Raw genomic sequence first — 21,694 nt, forward strand, 5'->3', positions numbered from 1 at the left:
TAAAAATATAAATTTATAAGTTAACTAATTTTATTTATTAAACTTCATTTACGTCAGCTTTTGAACGAAGTCGATTTCTTCGTGTCGAAACAGGCGGTAAAAAACGAACAGAAGGAAAAGGGCGCAAAAAGAAACCCAGTTCTAGGGTTTTGTTTTTTCTTTGATTTTCAACCCAATCGAATTGACGAGATGACAATTCCCTAAATCCCAGTTACCTGAGTTCCCATACCCTCCTGCTTATCCACTCTCCATCAGATTCCTCCTCTACGGGAAGGTCAGTATCTGGATTTCGACCCGCTGTGTTGTTTCATTGCTCATTGTATTCGTGTAGAATGAAAATCCGTTCGTGTTAAACAATGAATTTTCAGTTTCGTATTCTACATGGTTGGGTTGATCGGAAGCTCAGCTTGCCAAATTCTTCGGGGGTGTATGGCATTCCGATTGCTTTGGACGGAGTGGCTTTCCTCGCAGCAGACAGAAAGCTGGGTTCTTGATGGTTATGATAGTCATACTACAGATATATTTAGAAATGGGGGAGAAATTGAAATGTAACTTGTTTTTGGGTTTTGGGATTTATCGGTACGTACGTTAAGGGTTTGGTTATTGATTCGATATAAATGGGGGACTGGGTCTGATAAATAATCTTTCATACTGGCGATTGTATGTCTGCTGGAATGAAAAATGATTTGATTTCTTTGGGCTTACGTAGGTTTTCAGATTCTTTAAATCGTTGGTTGGCTACTTGTTTTTTTTTTTTTTTTCTCGGGGTGTTAGAATTGAGTACTTCGTCTGCTTGATTTTCAGGATTACATGTGGTCTATGAGCACTTTATATATTTATAGTTCTATGAATTTCTTGATACTTTATTAATTCGTTTTTTTTTTGGTTTTTCTTTCATAGATTATGTCTGGAAGAAATCGAGGACCACCGATGCCACTAAATGGTGTGCCTCACGGTGGACTACCACCTGTTCGCGAACCTCATTTTGGCAGAGGCCTTGGGCCAGTGCCACATCCAGCGCTTCTTGAGGAAATCAGAGAATCACAGTATGGGATGCATCCAGGATCCCTTCCTCCACACCCTGCAATGATCGAGGAGCGTCTTGCTGCCCAACATCAGGATATCCAAGCTCTTCTTCTCGACAACCAGAGGCTAGCTGCCACCCATGTTGCTCTTAAGCAGGAACTAGAAGCAGCCCAGCATGAGTTGCAACGCATGGCTCATGTTGCTGATTCCTTGCATGCAGAAAGGGACATTCAGATGAGAGAATTATATGAAAAATCAGTAAGACTAGAAGTTGATCTGCGAGGAGTTGAGACTATGCGAGCAGAGCTTCTTCAAGTTCATTCTGATGTCAAGGAATTAACTGTTGCAAGGCAGGAGCTCACTGGTCAAGTACAAGCAATGTCACAAGATCTAACTAGAATGACTGCAGATTTGCAGCAGGTCCCCGCTTTGAAGGCAGAAATTGAAACTGTGAAGCAGGAATTACATCGTGCTAGGTATTTTATGGTATTCTTTGGATTCGAAACTTCAATGGGTGATATAAGGTGTTTTTTTTTATAGATATTTTGTAATTCTGATTAGCGTGTATATATTTTGCATATCAAGAGTTGCAATTGAGTATGAAAAGAAGGGATATGCAGAGAATTATGAACACGGTCAGGTTATGGAGAAGAAACTGGTTTCAATGGCTCGGGAGTTGGAGAAACTTAGAGCTGAGGTTGCTAATGCAGAGAAGAGAGCTCATGCTTCTGCTGCTGCTGTTGGAAATGCTGGTATGCACATTCTTTTGAATTCCAAATGGGTACTCTGTTTTAATCTAAGATCATATTGAAGAAAATTATAGTTTAAAGAAACTCCTCACATGTGAACAAAGACAAAAGAATAGTTGCAATTCAATTTGATGCGTACCATTTAGAAGTTAACCATGGTATTCACGTCATTTACTTAGCCTCCCCCTTGTATCTAAATGCATGGCTGAGTAATCTCTGTGAAGAACAGTTGATTGTTGAAGTGAGACACTATTATAGAATTAGATTTTGAAACTGCTGGACATTGCGTACTGAATAATTGAAATACTCTCTACCATCAATGTTATTTCCCCACAACTTGATGCTGGATATAATATTGTTGCAGACACGTGTTTGGCTTACATTAAACCCCCTCAGCCATATTCATGTCCTGGCAAGCTGTTGTTTGTCTGGAGATGAATTTAAAATATGATGGGAAAAAAGTTGCCTTTTTTTTTTAAGAGAGAAAATTTCATTGATGAATGAAATTAATGGATTAAGAACACCTAACACCTAAAACCTAACGGTGAATTGCAAGAAAGCTCTCCAATTAGAAATCAACGAAGAAAAACTACTATAATAAAGAATTGGTGTTTTCACTTACAACAGGACGTTGTATGAAAGAGAATTAAATTCATAAAATTACCAAAGGTAAAGAAAGATTCTCGGGATATTTTGCCTTTCCTCTCGCCCCAAAGAAACCAAAGGAAAACCCTATAGATCACATTGTTTAGCTTTGTGCAAAATATTTCGTTAATTTGAAAATGTTCTATAGATCACATTGTTCTATGTTCTCTCTGAACGTGGTAATAATTTGTCTAGCTGCTGGGTACGGTACAAATTATGGCAATGCTGATGCTGGATATGCGGGAAATCCATATTCTTCGAGTTATGGCTTGAACTCCGTAAGTTTTCACTTTGTTTATTACTTTTGCTTTAGGTTGTATGAATACACTGCTATGTGCAGGACATATCCACTTTGTTTATTACTTTTGCTTTAGGTTGTATGAATACACTGCTATGTGCAGTACATTTCGGCAAGAAAAAAGGTTATAGCGTGGATAAACAATGTCTATGATTCAGCTTTTGGGGAAGGTGGATGAATATTTTTGGAAACAAATTATGAAAACAATGAAAATTTGGATAATTTTCAGAAACTTCAGATATTTCACAAATCGGTAAACAGTAATTCATACCTAAAGTTAATTTTGTTAAGAAGACACAAAGTGTAATAGTCAATTTAGACACTATTTATATATATTAGGTTAATATTATTTAGATATTTTGTGCCACACATCACAACCCTGTTCCTCTCCCCATTTCCCTCTGCCAATCCCAACCAGGGACAAAGAAACAAAAGTAAAACCAAAGATGATTACAAACATGTGCTTCTATTATTTGCAAATAAGACAGCAATTCACGTTATTTTTTTAATTCATGCTTCATCCTATTAAACTTTCAAAATTGTAGGTTAATATAATTTATAAATTTTGTGCCATGCCTCACAATCGTTTCTTCTCCCATAGGAAGCATGTACACATTGTTTTTTTACTAGTGTTTGTGTTGGACATGGATAAAACTGGACACACGAAAATCCATGTCTTGTTTTTATTTCAAGTTTTAAAATTTCAGACATGTGATGGACACACAAACACGTACAAAACACAAACCTTTCAAATTGGCAATATCATTGGAGAGTGGCATTCGATGACAATGTTAGTCAGAATGGTGATCTTGGTCAGAGGCAGCGACAATGTGGCGATGAAGGGAAGGAGATCAAACCAAATGACTGTGGAGGGAGGAGAGTAGAATAGGGGGCAGTTGTGAAGGGGGGACATTATTTAGGGTTTTTTCTTTTAAATGGGCTGTTGGTTCTTTTAATAAAATTTAGTTTGTAGGTTTTTAGTAAGCTGTTGGCTCTTGTCTTTGTGGAATTTTAGTGGGCACTAGGCAATAACTTCTTGGGTTTTATGCACCACTAAATTCAATGGCTATTTAAATTTTCATTCATGGTTCTTTTTGTTTTAATTATTTTAATAGTTAGTAAAAAACTTTTTGGGTTTGATCTTTTAATATTATCTTTCTTTTGTTTAAAAAATTAACGAGTCCTCAACATATCCATGTCCTACATTTTTCAGAAATTGGCGTGTCACTGTGTTTGTGTCGTGTTGTTTCCGTGTTTGTGTAATGTATTCCATATCTGTGTCCGTGCTTCTTAGACTCTCCTCATGTCCCTCCCACCTTGTCTTAGGCTCTGCACTTCAATTGCCTTGCACATTTAAAATATCTGCCAAACCAACCGAGGACAAACAAAGAAAAAGTACAACCAAAGATAATTACAAGCATGTGCTCCTATAATTTACAATAGCAAAGGGGGTTGTCATTTTAATGGACTGTCTTTTTGTATGATCCTAGTAAGTTAGGTTTCAACTTAAGAAGGTTGTCATAAAACAAAGTTGACATATACACCCGAAGCCTTTTTGGATCGTTTGCAATTCTGTGCAAGCATGTTGGCTTTTAGGGGTCTTTGCTATACTTCTCATGTACCATTCTTCTATGTCTCTTCCTTGATTCCTATATTTTTCGTTCTTTTGAATGGTGTATTATGGTTTTGCTGTAAATCATAGGTGCAGTCTGGTACCGATGGTTATCCTCCATATGGACCTGGATCTGTTCCCTGGGGTGCATATGACATGCAACGGGCTCAAGGACATAGATAGACTGATGAATTATGTCCTGCTAAGATGTTTCTTGTGGAGGGCTTGAGGTTCAAATCACAAAGCATTGATAATTAGGTCTGGATCTAAAGTGTTGCTTTGTGATAGAAATTTTAGGAGATTTGCTTATTAACAGTTTTCATGCTGTACTTGAACTAGACTGATTAACTTAGCCTGTTGATGCAATATGCTACTTTTAGTTTTATATTATATATATTTCCCTGTATATGCCTTTCTGCACATTCCAGATGTGATATTTATTTTTCATTTTGATTTTGATTACTTGGAACATTGAAGATTAGATATATATTTTTTGAATTGTGAATCTACATTGCAGTTCTTTTTGGTGTGTAAGTGCAGATTTGCTTATACATTTTAGTTAGCAGCTTCAAGGATGAAGTTCTAAGAATTAGATAGGCTTGGTTGTGTTCCCTGCACACCTTGTGGGATTTAGTCTCTCTTTCTTTTGACAGGGATCCTCACATTGGAGGTGGATTGGCGATTTCCTTTTTTTCTTGGGGTTTAGTTATGTTAATTATCTAGTAGACGAAGTTTCCTGTTGTTAACTGAATAAGTGATCTTTGTATTTGGTAACCATATTGATGTCTAGAAACCTTGTTTTTCCTTGACTTCCTTTGTGCTCTTGTTCATATGTCAAATTGCCAGGTTAATGTCTATCAAGTATATTATTAGTTCTTTGTTACTATTTTTTTTTGAAGGTCAACTACAAGAGGGTTTAGAAATACAATTAGGGTAAGCCATTCAGTTGATTTACCCTCTTCATTAATTCTTAACACACATCGGAATTATCTTTAGATTAGTGCTTTGGAAGCAACTTTTATGGTCATGGTTGATTTTGTCCATTAGTATCTTCCTTCTCCAATCATTAAATATTATCATTGAATTTTGTTAATTGACCAAAAAAATTGTAACTTTTGGTATTGGTGCGAGGTTACAAAATGTAGATCAAGTGATTCATTAGCCTATGCAACTTGTAGTTGGAATCTAGCTGTCTAGGAGTTTTGGATTTAGTACATTTAGTTGTGTGGAGTTCAGGGTTATACTTCTAAATCTTTAGTTTATTGAAACATGGATTTTATAAGAGGTGGAGGCTAGAGCAATGATATAGGCTTGCCAAAGATACATATATTTATAATTGTAAACAATTGTAGTTTGTGTACAACTCCTGGCTCCAACCACACAATTTTCTAGTTACCTGGGATGGTGTACAGCCCCTACTTATCATCCATGGAGAGGAGTTGTATACCTTGAGGCTGTCTCCAATAGTCACTGAGGAGTAATCTTTCTATCAAGAACCTTGAACTTATGTCCTTTTGGAGAAGGATAATCTTCTCTCAGATATTGGTAGCCCTTACCTGCCTGGGCTCCAGCCACAACTTTCAACAGAGATGTACGTTACTGCACCTTATACTTTGATCTGCCTTGTGGGCCTCTGTGAAGGCCATAATTTTATTTTTTATTTTTTGGATTGAAAACAGAAAGGTGATCGCTTTTAATACTCTGGTTTCTTTTTCATTAGTTTCTTGTATGTAACTAAGCTTTTTCCTGGTTTGTTCTTTTTAAAATTTTGCCCCTGAAAATGATAACATGTTTATGGTTTCATTTTTCTTTCCTTCTGTTTATTTCTATAAAAACTTTGTATATGAGAGATTCTATTGAATGCAAGTTTCATATGAATATTTTTTTTAGCTTTTAAAATATTTAAATTGTGGGCTATACTTCACATGAGGATTGACATTTCAGTAGATATGCAAAGACTCTTGGAATTAGTGGAGTGACAATTGGTTTCCAACTTTTTGAACAGTCACCTATGGGTATTAAGTGCCGCACAAGTTTTTACTTCTAGATTAGCATATATTGCCGTGTTGAGAAGTTATCTTACTTTTTATTCTGTTGGTGGTCAAAAGGTGAGATTTTTTAGTATTTACATTTCACACAGACAGAGAGAGTGAGCGTTGTTGGTAATCTATTCAATCCATTTAGAGAGTGCCTTGGGAAGGGACTGTACCATAGTCTAAAGAGAAGGTATAAAGTGGCCTTAAATATGTGAAACGTGTGTTCCACCCATTTTGATCTTCTATCATCTGTGTCCTTCCTTTCCTTGCCAGTTAGATTTCTAGGACTTAGAATCCGGACTTTAAATGCAAGAATCGGTGAGCTCTGTTTCCTCAAACTTCTAAGAGAGTTCATTCTCAACACTTCCCGTTAATTATTTTGGTCTATTCTGTCCTTGTATGGTTTTGTTATATTGCTATCTCTCTTCCTTTCTTTTTTTTTTTTTTTTTTTTTTTTTTTTTGTCTCTTCCATGGATGATATGGGAGAGAATATTTCTTTGTTTGGTCTGTATCCTCCAAGTATGAAGTGCAAATTTGGGTTATAGCCCAGTAGTGTACTGCAATCATATCGTCTTGCAGTGGGCTAATTAAGTGAAGCGAGTAGGAACGATAGGGTGTAAATATGGGGATCTCAAGCGTTGCTGGTGGTACAAAAAGTCTTGTCCTCGAATGGTTATAGGACAGGAATTTTTTTTACAGAAACGTAAGTAAGAAAACACGCTGTGTTACTCATCTGCCCTAGAGAATGACAGCAAAGAATTGAGAGAAGCTTGTTTATTGCGTGAAATGGCTGGTCATTGCCAAGACAGTTCAACAATGGAGCCACATGATGAATTTCAGTCAAGTAAGTGTTTATCTTTTTTCTCTGAAAAAAAAGTGATCACCTATTATTCCAGTCTCTTCCTTTTTCCTTGCCCTTTTAGGAATCTTTAGATCTGTTTTCGTTCTCCACATCTGTTGCCTGATGGCACTCTTGCTTTGCCGCTATTGGTAGAACCTCCATGCCCCATGATTGAGGCTTTATGTGCTTTGTGCATCTTTCTCCTTTCCTTCCATCTCCTCGTTTGATCGCTTCTGAGACTCTAGGTTTATTAGGGGTTTATGTTCAATAGTATCTGATATGTGTACATCGATGATTTTAAATTTTACTAGACATGAGACGTTTAAGTTATATAGTTAGAACTCGGTTACTATCCTAAACAACGTTGTTGCTAGAATATGTAGAATGGTTTATTGACATGAAAAATTTGTATACCTCATGCAAGTGACTAACTAGTGTTATATTTAGAATTGTTAAAGTTGGAGTATAGTTATACGTTTCAGATTATAGAAGCAGCAAGAAGCTGACAGAAATTTCTTTTGTTTTAGTTAGAAAACATTAAAAATGGTCAAAGCTGCTAGCTTTTTACTTGGCATCCTTTACAATTTTGGGAATTTGTCCTGTGAATTTCGAATGCAGGTTTCTTCATTGTTCTCTCTTTGGGTTGTAAATACAAATTTTCCCAGTTTAGTACTTAGAGATATTTGAAGCAGCTTTTGTTGAAAGGATAATGCTTTTTTTATGATTTTATTTCTTTTCGACATTATGCAGTCTTCTGCAATATTTTGACCCCTGTTATGAATCTTCAACGAAAATGTTGCCTGTAGGTTTGCGTTTATTGGCTCGAAGTACTGATGGGGAGCTTTGTATTGAACTTAGCTTGTAGCTACCTGCTTACTGTTATATAAATTTCTTAGCTTTTAGGATATTGGAGGATATCCAATTGTGTTCCTCTCACCACTCTCCATATTTTTCCCATCTAGACAATCTTTAGTATCTGAAAAAGAAAACTAGTAGCTTTTAACTTATTGGAAAAGCAGTCTCAAGAACAGTGTGAATTATATCCTTCATTTTCTCATCCAAGTATATGATTATGTTCAATGTTCTTGGAAGCTCTATAATGTCTGTTTCTAATGTTTTCTAAAGTAAATTTGCAGGTTTGTGGGTCTTCCGTGATCGGCTTAATTTATGGCTATGAACCGATTTCAGAGTGTACTAAGGTGGGTACATCTATTTAAGCTTCACTTCGTCTGGAAACGTTCGTCTGTGCTCTCTGATCTTTTTGTACCCAACTTGGTTGATATCTGTGTTTAGGTCGTATGAAAATGGCAGTGGGAGCTGAACTCCAAAATCCTCCATCTGAAGTCAGTTTAGCTCGTGGCTTGAACAATCAACAATTTGTTCCATCTTAGGAAGCTATCAAATACTCTTCCTGGCATAAGTCTTTACCAACTAGCAGTACATCATTCAGTGTGTTGGTTGGCTGGCTTTGCACCCTGCTCTCTCTGGTATTAAAAAAAAAAAAAAAAAAGAACTGTCTATTCGAAGTTGGCGCTTAATTTTTCTTCTTGATCACTACATCGTACTTACGATTCGCAAGCTTCCATCTATGAACAGGCATATGGAACAGGCATGGATCGTGTTGCTGTTCGACAAAACTGGTTTCGCCGAGTTTAATTCAACCAAACCCCCCCCTGCAGTGAAGTTGGCTGAATAACAGCAGAGCCTGCCTGCACTTGGGGTGCGCCTACAGCCCTCCATCACGCAAATATCAGTGTATGCCACCACAGCTTAAGATATATTTTGTATGTATTCTACTCTGAATTCTTACTTCAACTTATGAATCAGATGCAAATATCTATTAGGTGACTAATAGTACACCTAATTATAAAATGATGTGGCGTTTTTAATTTCTATTTGTTCCTATATATATATATCATCTCTTTTGTAGCAGCCATGTGTTTGACCCTTTCGATTCAGTAGTTTTCAAGCATTGGAAGAGCTCAATGGGTCATTTCCAATTGGTTCCAGTTCTTGTAGGGTGTTGAGTGACATAAAACTCCTAATTTTTTTACCCATATATGTATTTATATATCTCGTTTAAATATATATTTGTTATATCAACTGCCGTCTTTGCTAGTAAATGGATCGGAACGCTAATGGCGGAGTTTTGAACGTTGGAACTCTTGGTCTAGAAAAAAAAAATCTCACTTTTTTTTTTTTCAATTGTAAACTCTAATACAGTTCGTAACAAAATTAGCCAAATAGAAAACAACATATTCAAAGTTCCACACAGAAAATTTAAATATAATGTAAAACCAGATTGAAACATTAGAACAAACACAAATTGAAACAAAATCCAAATTATAACAACCAAACCTATGAATAAACTATGCGCAGAGGTAAACGCACCTATTTAACTTAGAGAGATGCAAAAATGTCTGCAAAGATGTCTATTTAACCTAAAGAGATGCAAAGAGGAGAGATGCAAAGATGTCTATTTAACCTGAAGAGATGCAAAGATGTCTATTTAACCTGAAGAGATGCAAATATGTCTATTTAACCTGAAGAGATGCACAAAGATGTCTATTTAACATGGAGAGATGCACAAACATGTCTATTTAACCTGAAGAGATGCAAAGAATGTCTATTTAACCTGTAGAGATGCAAAGATCTCTATTTACCCTAGAGAGATGCAATGATGTCTATCTATTTAACTTGAAGAGATGCAAAGATGTCTATCTATTTAACTCAAGATATGGCTAGAAATTTCTTTATTTAAATCGAGAATAAGAGAGTAAAAAGATATATATATATATATATTTTTTTTTTCTAGGGGACAAAGACTTTATTTTACATATATTTTTTTGAGAAAAAAAAAAGAAAAATAAATTGAAATGAATAATTTGTAAAATAAATATAAAAAATGGAATAAGAAAAACCCGACCCGCTATACTTGGATTTTCCCTTGGAAATTTCAATTTAAACAAAATTCAAAATTAAGAAAAAATAAAAAATTGAACAGTTCCCCGCCGGATTGAATCTCCAATCTCCCCCAAATCAAAATTTCACGAATCTTCCACATTTTTCAGTTCGCGGGAACTCTGAATTCGAAAACCCTATTCCTAATTCTTCTACTCAAATCAGATTCCTCCTCAAATTATCACTCCCATTCATTCATTCATCATCATCTTCTTCTTCTTCTTCTTTGCAGATCCGAATGGATTCCCTCCATGGCTTACCTCCCCTCAAAAGCCTCAGATTCCTTCAAGAACAACAGCAACTGAACCCGCAAAACGAGGATCAATCGCTCCATTCCTCTTCCCTTCCAGCGAAGAAGCGAAAGGAGTCTCGCGATTCATCATTATTCTTTCTTCCAGACGCTGTTTCGCCTCACCCAGCCGCCATTTCCGCTTCTTACTGCTTGCCAACCAAGAAGAGAGTGTGGGCGCTTCACCCTGATTTTCCCCCCGAGTCATTGGATCTCAATGTTGAATACAAGCCTCCTTCAGAGGAAGAAGAATCGGTACCGAAAACAGAATCAGTGAGAGAGAAAAATGAAGAGGATGAAGAAAAGGAAATTTCTGATGTTGAAGACGAAGACGATGGGATCCTCTGTGCGATTTGTCAAAGCACAGACGGAGATCCTTCAGATCCAATCGTGTTCTGCGATGGATGCGATTTAATGGTACATTCTTCATGTTATGGCAATCCTCTGGCGAAGAGCGTACCAAAAGGCGATTGGTTCTGTATCCAATGCTTAGCTTCTTCGTCTTCTAACACAGAGAAGAAGGTATCAGAAACTCCATTTTCATGCTGCCTCTGTCCTCTCAAAGGAGGGGCCATGAAGCCGACGAACGATGGCCGATGGGCGCATATTGTTTGTGGGCTCTTTGTTCCTGAGGTGTTCTTCGAGGACCCAGATGGCAGAGAAGGAATTGATTGCTCATTGATTCTGAAGAGGAGATGGGAATCCAAATGTTACATCTGCAAAACTTCTAGCGGTTGTGCTATAGACTGCTCAGAGCCCAAATGCAATTTGGCTTTTCATGTTACTTGTGGGTTGAAGGAGGATCTCTGTATTGAGTACCAAGAAAGAAGAAGATCTGGTGCCATTGTAGCTGGGTTCTGCAGAAACCACACCGACTTGTGGAAGAAGGTAAATTCATTCCCCTTCTCCTTTTATCCAGGAAGGTTTGAATTCTTAGAATTGACTGTTCTTCCATAGTTCTTGTCTCTGTCTAAGGAGTTTCTACTGTGTTAATTATTTGATTGTTTCTATTACATTTGGTGAATTCTGCAAGCATTTTGTGTTAACGAAAAGAAAAAACCCCAAAAGAGCTCCTGCTAATTGATTTATGGGTCCGCAAGTATGGTATAGATATTATCCACTTTGAGTATAAGCTCTCGTGCTTTTGCTTTGAGCTTTCTCAAAAGGTCTCATACCAATGAAAATGTATTCTTTACTTGTAAACTTACGATCCTTCCCTAATTTGGCCCAACCTTTTCATAATAGAAATCTTTAGGAAAAGTCTGAAAGTGAAATCTCAAATAAGACAATATATACGAGTAATGAGTTTTGTTGGATGAAAGTCCTACATCGGTTAACTTAGGGAATGATTATGAGTTTATAATCAAAGAATACTATCTCTATTGGAATAAGCCAGGAGAGTTTGTGCTCAAAGGGGACAATATCATACTAATGTGGAGAATCGTGTTCAACTAACAAGCTTGAGCTGTTATAGTTTATATGAAAGAACGGGTTTGAGTGTTGTTTGAGTATTGTTTATCTCTTCTGCTTGCAGCAACAACTAACAGGAAAGTTCAAGATCGTGGCTCGAGATGAAGGTAAACTGTAGTTTCTAGGAAATCTATAGCTCGAGACGAAGGTAAATTGTAGTTGGTTGCTCTAGATTTAGAATCAATGTTTAGATATTTATTTGAGTTCATGGCATGGTGCTTGCTTGTAATTGTGTTTAATTAAATGATATAATTAATTAGGCTAAAATACCCTATTTGTCTTATAAACTTTGTTAATTAATGTAAAATAATAATATGATAATCATGAGTTGGTAGAATTTGTCACTTACATATGGTATAAGGTTTGGTGGCTAACACTTTTTTCTTCTAGAAATTTGATTTTTTAAAGTTACTTTTGGGAATAATTGGGGTTCACGCTAATATTATTTTTCCATGTTTGTCATTATATGTTAATATTATTCAATTTTGCCCTTTAATAAGTAAGTTATTTTCTTAAAAGTTAAGATAGAATTCAGGGATATGAAAGTCATTTTAGGTTATTTTTTATTTTTAACTTTTTTTTTTTTAAATTTAAAAGTATATAAAAAATATTAAAAAAAACATAAATAAATTGAAAAATAAGGCAGCATAACTATGTACTCCATGAATATACTCTGAAGAAACTCGAAAATCAAAATCAAAATCAATCGGACAATCAAAAGTGATGGCGGAGAAGAACAACAACACATCAAGATTCGGAGGTTCGATTTTGGTACCTTCCGTTCAAGAGTTGGCGAAACAGCCGATCGTCGAAGTTCCATCTCGATACATCCGCCCCGATCTCCACTCCTTCCCGATCGTCTCCGCCGCTTCCGAAATCCCCGTTATCGATATGTCGAACTTTCACTCCGACGCTTCAATGTACTCCGAATTGGCTCGGCTTCATTCCGCTTGCAAAAATTGGGGATTCTTTCAGGTTCTCCTCTTCGTTCCTCTGTTTCTCTGTATAATCTTATGATTTTGAATCGGTGTTGGTTGCTGAAATTTAGTTGCTGAACCATGGAGTGAGCGATTCGTTGATCGAGAAAATGAAGGCGGAGACGCAGATGTTCTTCAATCTACCGATTGAAGAGAAGAAGAAAAAGCTATGGCAGAGTGAAGAAGATGCAGAAGGATTTGGACAAGCTTTCGTTGTAAGTGAAGAACAGAAACTGGATTGGTGCGACCTTTTCTTCATCGCTACCGCGCCTCCACATCTCAGGAAACCGCGCTTATTTCAAAACCTCCCTCTCGCTTTCCGGTTCTCTCATTCTCTTTCACTCTCAATTTCGTTCCACTACAGAGTATCGTTCTTAAATTTCGGATTGATACGGATGCAGAAACACAATGGAGGAGTACTCGGCAGAGGTGAAGAATCTGGCGATGGCGATTTTCGAGCAATTTGAGAAAGCGTTGGGGATCAAAGATGGAGAGTTGACGGAGATCTTCAAGGATGGTAGTCAGTCGATGAGAATGAACTATTATCCTCCCTGCCCGGAGCCGGAGAAGGTGATCGGACTGACGCCGCATTCCGACGCCGTCGGCCTCACAATTCTGCTGCAAATCAACGAAATGGAAGGTCTGAAGATTAAGAAGGACGGGAATTGGGTTGCTGTGACGCCTCTCCCCAATGCGTTCATCGTCAACATTGGTGACATCATGGAGGTAATGAATGATTTCACAATTAAATTTACTTTTTATTTATTTTAATTTCCCATCTACATAATATTATTTATTTTCAATTGATTGATTGAAAATTAAAAGTTTAAAATAATTTCGTAGTTTATAAATAAAGAAGTATATAAAAAAATATAAAATAAAAGAAAAAATTTCCAACATGATAAAACAACAAAGTGACACGTGGTACCATAAGGTTGGGCCACATAGTTGGACTACTCCATCTAGGTTTTGCTCTTCCCAAAATATTAAGATAGGAATATAAATTTGTATGAATTTAGTAGTAAAATCCTATTAGGGTTGTTTTGAAACAAACTTTAGGTGAAAATGAAACTCAATAGTAAATTAAAATTAATGTCATAGTTTAGGATATTTTTGATAAGTTAAAAATCGTAATTAGGAGTGTGAAGGTCATAAGTATAAAAACTAAAATCGTACTAATTATATGGCGTTTAATAGATTTATTATTTTGTTAAAGAACCCGGTTGGATCTAAGATTAATCAAAAACAAAATTAAAAATTAAGAAATTTATTATACAAATAATTAAAAGTTAAAAAATCTAACCACGGAATGGATGAGGGGAGGAGATTCTCGAACGAGGAAAAAGGATCCAATGACTTCTAAAGAATTGAACGAGAAGCCGTATGAGGTGAAAATCTCATGTATGGTTCTGTCGAGTGGCAGTAAGGGTGACTTATCTATCAACTTTTCCACTATCACCCCCAAAAAATCAAATTCTACCTTACGTAAAGTTGCTAGAGTACGCTTAACCTCGAGATTTGAAATCACTGCTTATATACTTGATATTGGCCATAATTTGCAAGAACATGATGTAGTCTTAGTAAGAGGGGGAAGGGTTAAGGATTTACCCGGTGTGAGATATCACATTGTTCAAGGAACCCTAGATGCTGTTGGAGTAAAGGATCGTCAACAAGGGCATTCTAGTGTGTTGTAGATTCTTATCCAAGACTTGTATCATTTGATGATGCCACGTGAATCGCTAGAAACATGTGAAGTGTATGGCTGCCATGTGAATCGCTAGAAACATGTGAACTGTATGGCTAACCCAATAATGAAAGTTTCATAAGGGAACTAGAGCAAGCTAACATGAGACAAACAAAAGATCTTCTTTCTAAAGAGATCCGATTCAGAACTATTACATGTACAAGGTCCAATATTGAAATAATTCTAGAAATTTTCCTTGACTTTGTCTGTGTCAACAAACAATTTGAAATGCCTCGACTTTTTTACAAAAGATCTATATTAGATACATGAGAAGTCTATTTTTGTTTTATTTATTAAAAAGACAAGAATTTTTTTATGTCCGATTTGTTGGACAGGCATAACTCAACCATAATTGAAAATACAAGTTCGAAGGAGTTAGAAATTATGTTCAAATTAAGATATACATGAACGGAAGTTTGTTGATTTTGGTTTTGGCAGATAATAACAAATGGGGAATACAAAAGCATAGAACACTGCGCCACGGTGAACGCAAAGAGGGAAAGGCTGTCCATAGCGACCTTCAACAACCCAAGTTTGGAGAAAGAAATAAGGCCAATTCCATCCCTCCTTACGCCTCACTCCCCTCCATTGTTTACAACTTTGACATACCAACAGTTCGTGAGGCTGCTCTTTTCTCGCAAACTAGACAGGAAGTCTCACCTCGACACCCTGCGCATTCAACCGTGAGAGATCCCACGTCCACGGTAAGTCTTTTCCCTCACAATCATAACTGTTCATCATCTTCTTCCCGCCAAGAGTCTAAGATTCAGTAATAGTATGGTTGAATGTTGAGTGTTTTGATGCTAAATGATAAGGAACTACAAGGAAGTGAGATTTGGATTTAAGAAAAATTTTGATGCTAAATGATAAGAAACTACCAGGAAGTGAGATTTGGATTACTTTGTAGATTGAATATCTCAAGGCAAGAATATTTGTTTGAGATTCGAATCATTTCATAAATAAGATTGATCCTACCGATCTTGAATGATTCTAGTATAGAACATTTGGTTGTATAACTCACTTTCTCCCACCAATGGAAACTTAAGAACATAATTGATACTTGTTCAATATGAAACAATCATAATCATGCAGTTCCAAGGGAATAAACGTGGCCAACACATATCCACTTCTGCTAAGACAGGGCTTGTTCTCATCCACCCACTCAAATGCTTCCCAGCTCACAACATCCGTTTCCTCCTTCCCAATCTAACCATCCATATTCCATCAATCATCTCTAAGATTCCATCAAACGGCTAAGATTGCAGAATCAGAAGCATACCCATCCCCCCACGGGCCTCTGCTAGCTGAGTATTTGAACACAAAGTGAAAGCCCAAGTTCATTTTAATTGTCAACGATGGCTTCCAGAAGTTGGAATTTATCGATTCCATCTGGGTTTATCAGTTCTTCGAAAACCCAACAAAATTTAAAGTTTGTTTCTTTACCTTCTCCTCCAATTTTCAGAGCGGCCAAGAACGAAAAGCTTTCATCGTCTTCTATCCGTGCTATGGGCTCCTCCTCCTCTTCACAGCGACCAGATGGTATCCGAGGTTTTTCCTTTTCCTTTCTTTTCATTATCAAATCTTGCTCTAAACTGTATGATACAATGAATTCAAGTAATGAATATCCATGGCATGGCACGAGAAATTTACAGTAAAGGGAGAATTTATCTTACCAATTTGCTGCTGTGTTCATTGTCTATGATATTGAACATTGAAGAAGCTTAGTTGCCTGTTGGTGCAGAGGCTGGCACCGCGGATTACAAATCTCTTAGCGATGATGAATGGAAGAAGCGGCTCACAAGCGAGCAATTTTATATTACCCGTCAGAAGGGAACTGAGAGAGCTTTTACTGGGTATAATTCAATAAATATCTTCAATATAAAACATGTAAACGTGTGAAACACTAGTGTGAAAACTTTTTTTTAGCACACGTGTTTTAAAATCCTTGAAGGAAAAGCCCGAAAGGAAAAGTCCAAAAAGGACCATATCTGCTAGCGGTGGGTTTGAGCTATAACAAATGACATTAGAGCCAGACACCGGGGCGATGTGCCAGCAAGGAGGCTGAGCCTCGAAGAGGGTGGACATGAGTTGATGTGTCAGTAAGGATGCTGAGCCTCGAAGGAGGGTAGATTTGGTGGGTCCTAAATCGATTGGAGAAAGAAATGAGCGTCAGCGAGGACGCTGGTTCCCGAACGGGGTGGATTGTGAGATTCCATTCGGTTGGGAAGGAGAATGAAGCACCCTTTATAAGGGTGTGGAAACCTCTCCCTAGCATATGCATTTTAAAACCTTGAGGGGAAGCCCGAAAGAAAAAGTCCATAGAGGGCAATATCTGCTAGCGGTGGATTTGGGCTGTTACAATGGGGAGGAGAACAAAACACCCTTTATAAGGGCGTGGAAACCTCTCCCTAGCAGACGCGCTTTAAAACCTTGAAGGGAAGTCTAAAGAGGACAATATCTGCTAGCAGTGGGCTTAGGCCGTTACAAAACGCCAGATAAACATTTTGATCTATTTTATGACAATTCTATTCCAATGGTAAACTTTTTCCTTCAATTTCAGAGAGTATTGGAACACCAAAACGCCAGGGACTTACCAGTGCATATGTTGCAACACGCCTCTGTTTGAGTAAATATTTTGGCTCTTTCAATAACTTCTCTAAGCAAATGAATTTTCATAGAACTCCCAATAATATGTAATATTCTCTCTTCAGATCATCAACTAAATTTGACAGTGGAACTGGTTGGCCATCGTATTACCAGCCCATTGGTGATAATGTCAAAACCAAGCTAGACCTGTCCATTATTTTCATGCCTCGAGAGGAAGTTCTTTGTGCTGCTTGTGATGCTCATCTGGGCCACGTCTTTGATGATGGACCGCCGCCAACTGGGAAGCGTTACTGCATCAATAGGTATGTTGCTGTTACTAGCTCATTCTGCTTGTGTGTCTACTAATTTCTAGAACTGAATTGTGTATGAAACTCTCTGCAGTGCTGCACTGAAATTGAAGCCGAAATAAGCGAAGGTGAAGATATTACTATGCCTGCCTGCAAATTCTGTAACTCATTCTCATTACATGTTTGTGCACATAAACTAAGGATTCTTGCTAGATGTATAAGTTTATTGTGCTGAATGGAAATAATTGTACCTTTTGGTGTCGTTCAATATGATAGATCCCCTTCTTGAGTAATTGTTCCAGATATACTGGAACTAGATAGAACACAAGCTGAGCAAGTATGTGGACAAATTGGTTCTGAGCTGAATAGAATAGGACCCTTCATAGCTCCTTCCCTTGTTCTTATGTCCTTGAGAAATAAGGCTATTGCACGGACTCTCATTTGTCTATTGTCAATTGGATCAAAGAGATCCTGATCGAAATAGAGCATGGAGAGAGATCTATAATCCATTAGAGGGCATCACTCTATCCTCTAGTTCTTCGCTGTAATAGCTCAAGCACACCGCTAGTAGTTATTGTCTGCTTTGGCCCGTTACGTATTGCCATCAGCCTCATGATTTTATAACGTGTCTACGAATGAGAGGTTTCCACACCCTTATAAGGAATGTTTTATTCCCCTCTCCAACCGATGTGGGATCTCACAATCCACCTCCCTTGGGCGCCCAACGTCTTCGCTGGTACACCGCTCGGTGTCTGGCTCTGATACAATTTGTAATAGTCCAAGTTCATTGCTAGAATATATTGTCTGCTTTGGCCCGTTACGTATCACCGTCTGCCCACGGTTTTAAAACACATCTACTAGGGAGAGGTTTCCACACTCTTATAAGGAATGCTTTGTTTCCCTATCCAAATGATGTGAGATCTCACATTCATGCTAAACATGGATAGTAAGTTCATTCTAACCCATTCAAAAACAACTTCATATGTGTGTTGTAAGTCGAGTCATCTTACTTTGCGATGCCCAGACCAGGGAGATGAAAATTGAGTTTCACCCTATAAAGGACAAGAAGTTTAAACTGGTAGGTAGTATAGGACTAACAAGAATTTAAACATGGAAATTATAAGATGTCCCTGAAAACACTGGGAAATCATTAACTCATCAATGAAGGAATTAACTTGGAGGCTTCTGATAGACTCTCCTTGCAAACAAAAGCAACAACTCTAGACCATATATCCACATTCATGCCATTTCCTCTTACTAAACTGTTTAAAACTGTCCCAAAAGCTCCATATTGCATTCCTGGCACAACCTGCTAATGAGCTTGTTTATGCTTTCAGAACGAAGCACATAACCCTTGAAGATCATCTCATTGATCCCTAATTAAAGTAGAATAAAAAGCCGAGTCTAATTTTACCTTGTTAGTCACCATCTCCTCCTTCAGCTTGAAAGCCAAATTCAATTATCCAACCCCACATAATCCTTTGATCAATGTAGCATATATTGAGGCATTAGGTGAAATCTATATACATTCACCAAATCCTCTCTTAATCTCATAGCCCATAAATCAAACCCCCAAAAGTAACAACATTCGGGTTTACACCTCTCTGTCGCATTTCATCGAACACATCCCACGCAGCATCCAAATACCCACATAAACAAGCAGCATGAATCAAAATGTTAAATGTACAAGCATTAGGGGAGCCATAGTTACCAATGCCCACAAAAACTTCCGCCATTTTCTCAAACTCCCGGCGTTTCAACAATGCATCCAACAACGAATTTGAAGATATCACCGTCCGCTTGCATCCAAAGGATGGAATTTTGTCGAACACTTGGAAGGCACGGTCAGCGTGGCGGGTGCGGGCTCGGCCGAAGAACAAAAAATGATCTCGTGAGGAACAAAACAAGTATCTTGCTTGAACTGGTGGAGGATTTCTTCCATTTGATCGAACATTTCGGCACGCCCGAGCTAGGAATGATGAGATTATAGGAAAGTAAAGAGCTAGAAATGGGCTTGTGGGTCCTTCATACGTTGGCCAATTATGTGCCTCGATTAATCGTTCATCGAATGAAAACGAAGAGAATTCGAGTAAAAATGGCGGAAAGGGATCGTGAATGGTTAAGAGGGCGCGAAAGGCACAGAGCCATTGCTGAATCCAAACGAGACCACACAAGGGTAGCTCGAAGCTTGTGTTCAATTTTAATGTGATAATATTTTATTAAATAATAACGCTCAACAAATCCGTTGTAGTCTAGTTGGTCAGGATATTCGGCTCTCACCCGAAAGACCCGGGTTCAAGTCCCGGCAACGGAAATGTTTTTGTTCTTTTTTTTTTTTGTTTTTATGAAACATTATTTTTTATTAAAATTTAGCTTCATTTGTATTCCAAAAATCCGTTGTAGTCTAGTTGGTCAGGATATTCGGCTCTCACCTGAAAGACCCGGGTTCAAATCCCGGCAACGGAAACGGAAATTTAATTTCACTTTTTTGCCTTTTTCTTTTATTTATTTATTTATTTATTTATATTGAGAAGCCAAAACATGTGATGTGAATAAATATTAATGGCTTTCCATTTTCTGAGCTGTATTTACTTCCTAATTTCAGCATTAATATGTTTGGTTTGTGAGTTTCCCAACTCCTAGGAAACCCAAAGGACAGATGGTACAGAATCCATGGATGACAGCACAACCTTCATATGATAATGGATGACAGCACAACCTTCATATGATAATGCATGCTTTGCTAATTCCTTTTTCATCCTTCTCTTTTGGGTCTCTACTTTTTCTACCATCTCATCAATGCTTGCCTTCTCCAACTTTTCTGGATATCTTTTAACATTTTGTTATGGTTTTGATGTGACCCTTTAACTTAGAAGAAATGTGTTCGGCCTAAGATATCCCACATCGGTTGGAGAAGAGAACAAATCATTCGTTGTAAGGGTGTGGAAACCTTTCTCTAACCGATGCGCTTTTAAAACTCTGAGGGAAAGCCTAAAAAGGGAAAGCTAAAAGACAATATTTAGTAGTGGTGGGCGTGGAAGAAAAATGTACTCTTATCGTACATGGTCCATTGAAGAAAGAAAAATGTACTCTTATCGTACATGGTCCATTGAAGACTCTTGTCTCTGAATCAAAAGGGCTCGAGCTTTCCTGTATACCGACAGAGTAGGTAGGGTTCCCCTGCAACTATTTTCAGCCGACAAAAATGTTGACTTTTTTCCTACATAAGTCTGGGAAAAGGCCATGTGTTTACAAGGTTTGGAGACAAAAGATTCAAAATAAGAGGCTGTGGGTATCAACAGTAAGATCCCAACCACATGAAGCTTGAAGTATTGATAATGAGATGGTATAGTTTGAGTATGTACAAGAAAAAATGTGCTTCTTTGTCCCATGATGATAAGGGCAGGATCTTAGCAGATCAACATAAAAGCTATCCATTTCAACTTGATTTGAGTACTCTTTGCGTAAGTGAAATGCCTAAGTTTGAGAAGATTATCAGCATCTGTTTCTTGGGCCTTTCTCTAAACACGAGTCGAACTGTGATTGGTGGTGAGCCCCTTTTCTTTTAGCAGACTCCTGCATTGAAAATGGAGGCATGTCAATCAGAAAAAAGTACAGACAAACACAAACCCACATGAGAAGATAATAATAAAGCCTTTGTTTTTGTCAAATGAGCCAATCATGATAAGAAGCTTTCCTTCTCTTCCTTTCCCATTATTAGTCTCTCAAGAAAAAGCTGTTATGTTCTTGCTAAGTTGCTTTCTCTTTCTTGGTTTTCTTCTGGTTTTCATTCCTGTTCATGTCACAGCTGATGAAGATCGGGTAAGTTTATACAGAACTTTGTTGAAATCTTGAAATTCTTGATTGCTTTCTTTAGCTGGACCTGTCTGTTTTGCTTCTTTTTGTGTAAGCTCCATTCTTGACGGTTCCTATCTGTCGGGAAAAGAAACGTAAGAGCGATTCAACCACCAAGAGCTTGGATCTTGGGGTTGTAAATTTCACCTCTGTATATTCGAGTCAGTAGTCTGGATTTTGGAGTGTTTTGTAACAGCTCAAGCCACCGCTAGCAGATATTGTCTTCTTCGAGTTTTCTCTCAAGGTTTTTAAAGCGTCTGTTAAGGAGAGGGGTTGAGTTTTCCCTGCTTCGTTTT

At 37.6% G+C, this 21,694-nt stretch overlaps 4 protein-coding genes, 2 long non-coding RNA genes, 2 other non-coding genes and 1 pseudogene across 20 annotated transcripts; 6 read left to right on the top strand and 3 right to left on the bottom strand.

Moving 5' to 3' along the window:
- The first annotated feature begins 58 nt into the window (after nt 1-58).
- LOC111796520 (protein FLX-like 1) lies at nt 59-9,140 on the top strand. Of its 11 annotated transcripts, none has more exons than XM_087124808.1 (9): nt 59-274; nt 369-579; nt 901-1,502; nt 1,612-1,778; nt 2,616-2,698; nt 4,421-7,211; nt 8,345-8,407; nt 8,502-8,695; nt 8,805-9,140. In XM_087124808.1, the coding sequence occupies exons 3-6, from the start codon at nt 904-906 to the stop codon at nt 4,511-4,513; spliced, it is 942 nt and encodes a 313-aa protein (XP_086980934.1). In that variant the 5' UTR covers nt 59-274; nt 369-579; nt 901-903; the 3' UTR covers nt 4,514-7,211; nt 8,345-8,407; nt 8,502-8,695; nt 8,805-9,140. The 11 variants fall into 11 exon arrangements, with proteins under 11 accessions (XP_086980934.1, XP_086980936.1, XP_086980930.1 ...); XM_087124810.1 differs by having other exon boundaries at nt 369-548; XM_087124804.1 differs by having other exon boundaries at nt 369-496; nt 8,334-8,407.
- A 1,000-nt stretch (nt 9,141-10,140) lies between these two features.
- Nucleotides 10,141-12,197, top strand: LOC111796519 (uncharacterized). Its single transcript, XM_087124722.1, has 2 exons — nt 10,141-11,346; nt 11,993-12,197. Exons 1-2 carry the CDS (start codon nt 10,408-10,410, stop codon nt 12,044-12,046), a joined length of 993 nt encoding a protein of 330 aa, XP_086980848.1. The 5' UTR covers nt 10,141-10,407; the 3' UTR covers nt 12,047-12,197.
- Nucleotides 12,198-12,552: 355 nt separating this feature from the next.
- Nucleotides 12,553-15,336, top strand: LOC111796518 (protein SRG1-like). The gene is made up of 4 exons (XM_087124721.1): nt 12,553-12,903; nt 12,977-13,227; nt 13,307-13,631; nt 15,088-15,336. Exons 1-4 carry the CDS (start codon nt 12,652-12,654, stop codon nt 15,334-15,336), a joined length of 1,077 nt encoding a protein of 358 aa, XP_086980847.1. The 5' UTR covers nt 12,553-12,651.
- LOC111796522 (uncharacterized) lies at nt 15,002-16,464 on the bottom strand. The gene is made up of 3 exons (XR_015421415.1): nt 16,323-16,464; nt 16,093-16,241; nt 15,002-15,953 (listed from the first exon to the last, which is right to left on the bottom strand). It is a non-coding gene; the product is annotated as an uncharacterized LOC111796522 (long non-coding RNA).
- On the top strand, nt 15,305-17,811 carry MSRB1 (methionine sulfoxide reductase B 1). Of its 2 annotated transcripts, XM_087124724.1 has the most exons (6): nt 15,305-15,353; nt 16,112-16,197; nt 16,375-16,502; nt 17,210-17,275; nt 17,361-17,558; nt 17,638-17,811. In XM_087124724.1, exons 2-6 carry the CDS (start codon nt 16,186-16,188, stop codon nt 17,663-17,665), a joined length of 432 nt encoding a protein of 143 aa, XP_086980850.1. In that variant the 5' UTR covers nt 15,305-15,353; nt 16,112-16,185; the 3' UTR covers nt 17,666-17,811. The 2 variants fall into 2 exon arrangements, with proteins under 2 accessions (XP_086980850.1, XP_086980849.1); XM_087124723.1 differs by lacking the exon at nt 15,305-15,353 and having other exon boundaries at nt 15,952-16,197; nt 16,391-16,502.
- LOC111796523 (putative pentatricopeptide repeat-containing protein At1g53330) lies at nt 17,398-20,788 on the bottom strand (annotated as a pseudogene). The gene is made up of 3 exons (XR_002815369.2): nt 20,645-20,788; nt 17,795-19,512; nt 17,398-17,644 (listed from the first exon to the last, which is right to left on the bottom strand). The product of XR_002815369.2 is annotated as a putative pentatricopeptide repeat-containing protein At1g53330 (transcript).
- TRNAE-CUC (transfer RNA glutamic acid (anticodon CUC)) lies at nt 19,785-19,857 on the top strand. Its single transcript has one exon. It is a non-coding gene; the product is annotated as a tRNA-Glu (tRNA).
- On the top strand, nt 19,937-20,009 carry TRNAE-CUC (transfer RNA glutamic acid (anticodon CUC)). The gene has a single exon. It is a non-coding gene; the product is annotated as a tRNA-Glu (tRNA).
- A 27-nt stretch (nt 20,789-20,815) lies between the features above and the next one.
- LOC111797217 (uncharacterized) lies at nt 20,816-21,683 on the bottom strand. Its single transcript, XR_015421493.1, has 2 exons — nt 21,546-21,683; nt 20,816-21,476 (listed from the first exon to the last, which is right to left on the bottom strand). It is a non-coding gene; the product is annotated as an uncharacterized LOC111797217 (long non-coding RNA).
- Nucleotides 21,684-21,694: the final 11 nt, after the last annotated feature.

This window comes from Cucurbita pepo, chromosome 6, assembly GCF_057944985.1.
Source record: "Cucurbita pepo subsp. pepo isolate OVF chromosome 6, ASM5794498v1, whole genome shotgun sequence".
Classification (NCBI taxonomy): domain Eukaryota; kingdom Viridiplantae; phylum Streptophyta; class Magnoliopsida; order Cucurbitales; family Cucurbitaceae; genus Cucurbita; species Cucurbita pepo.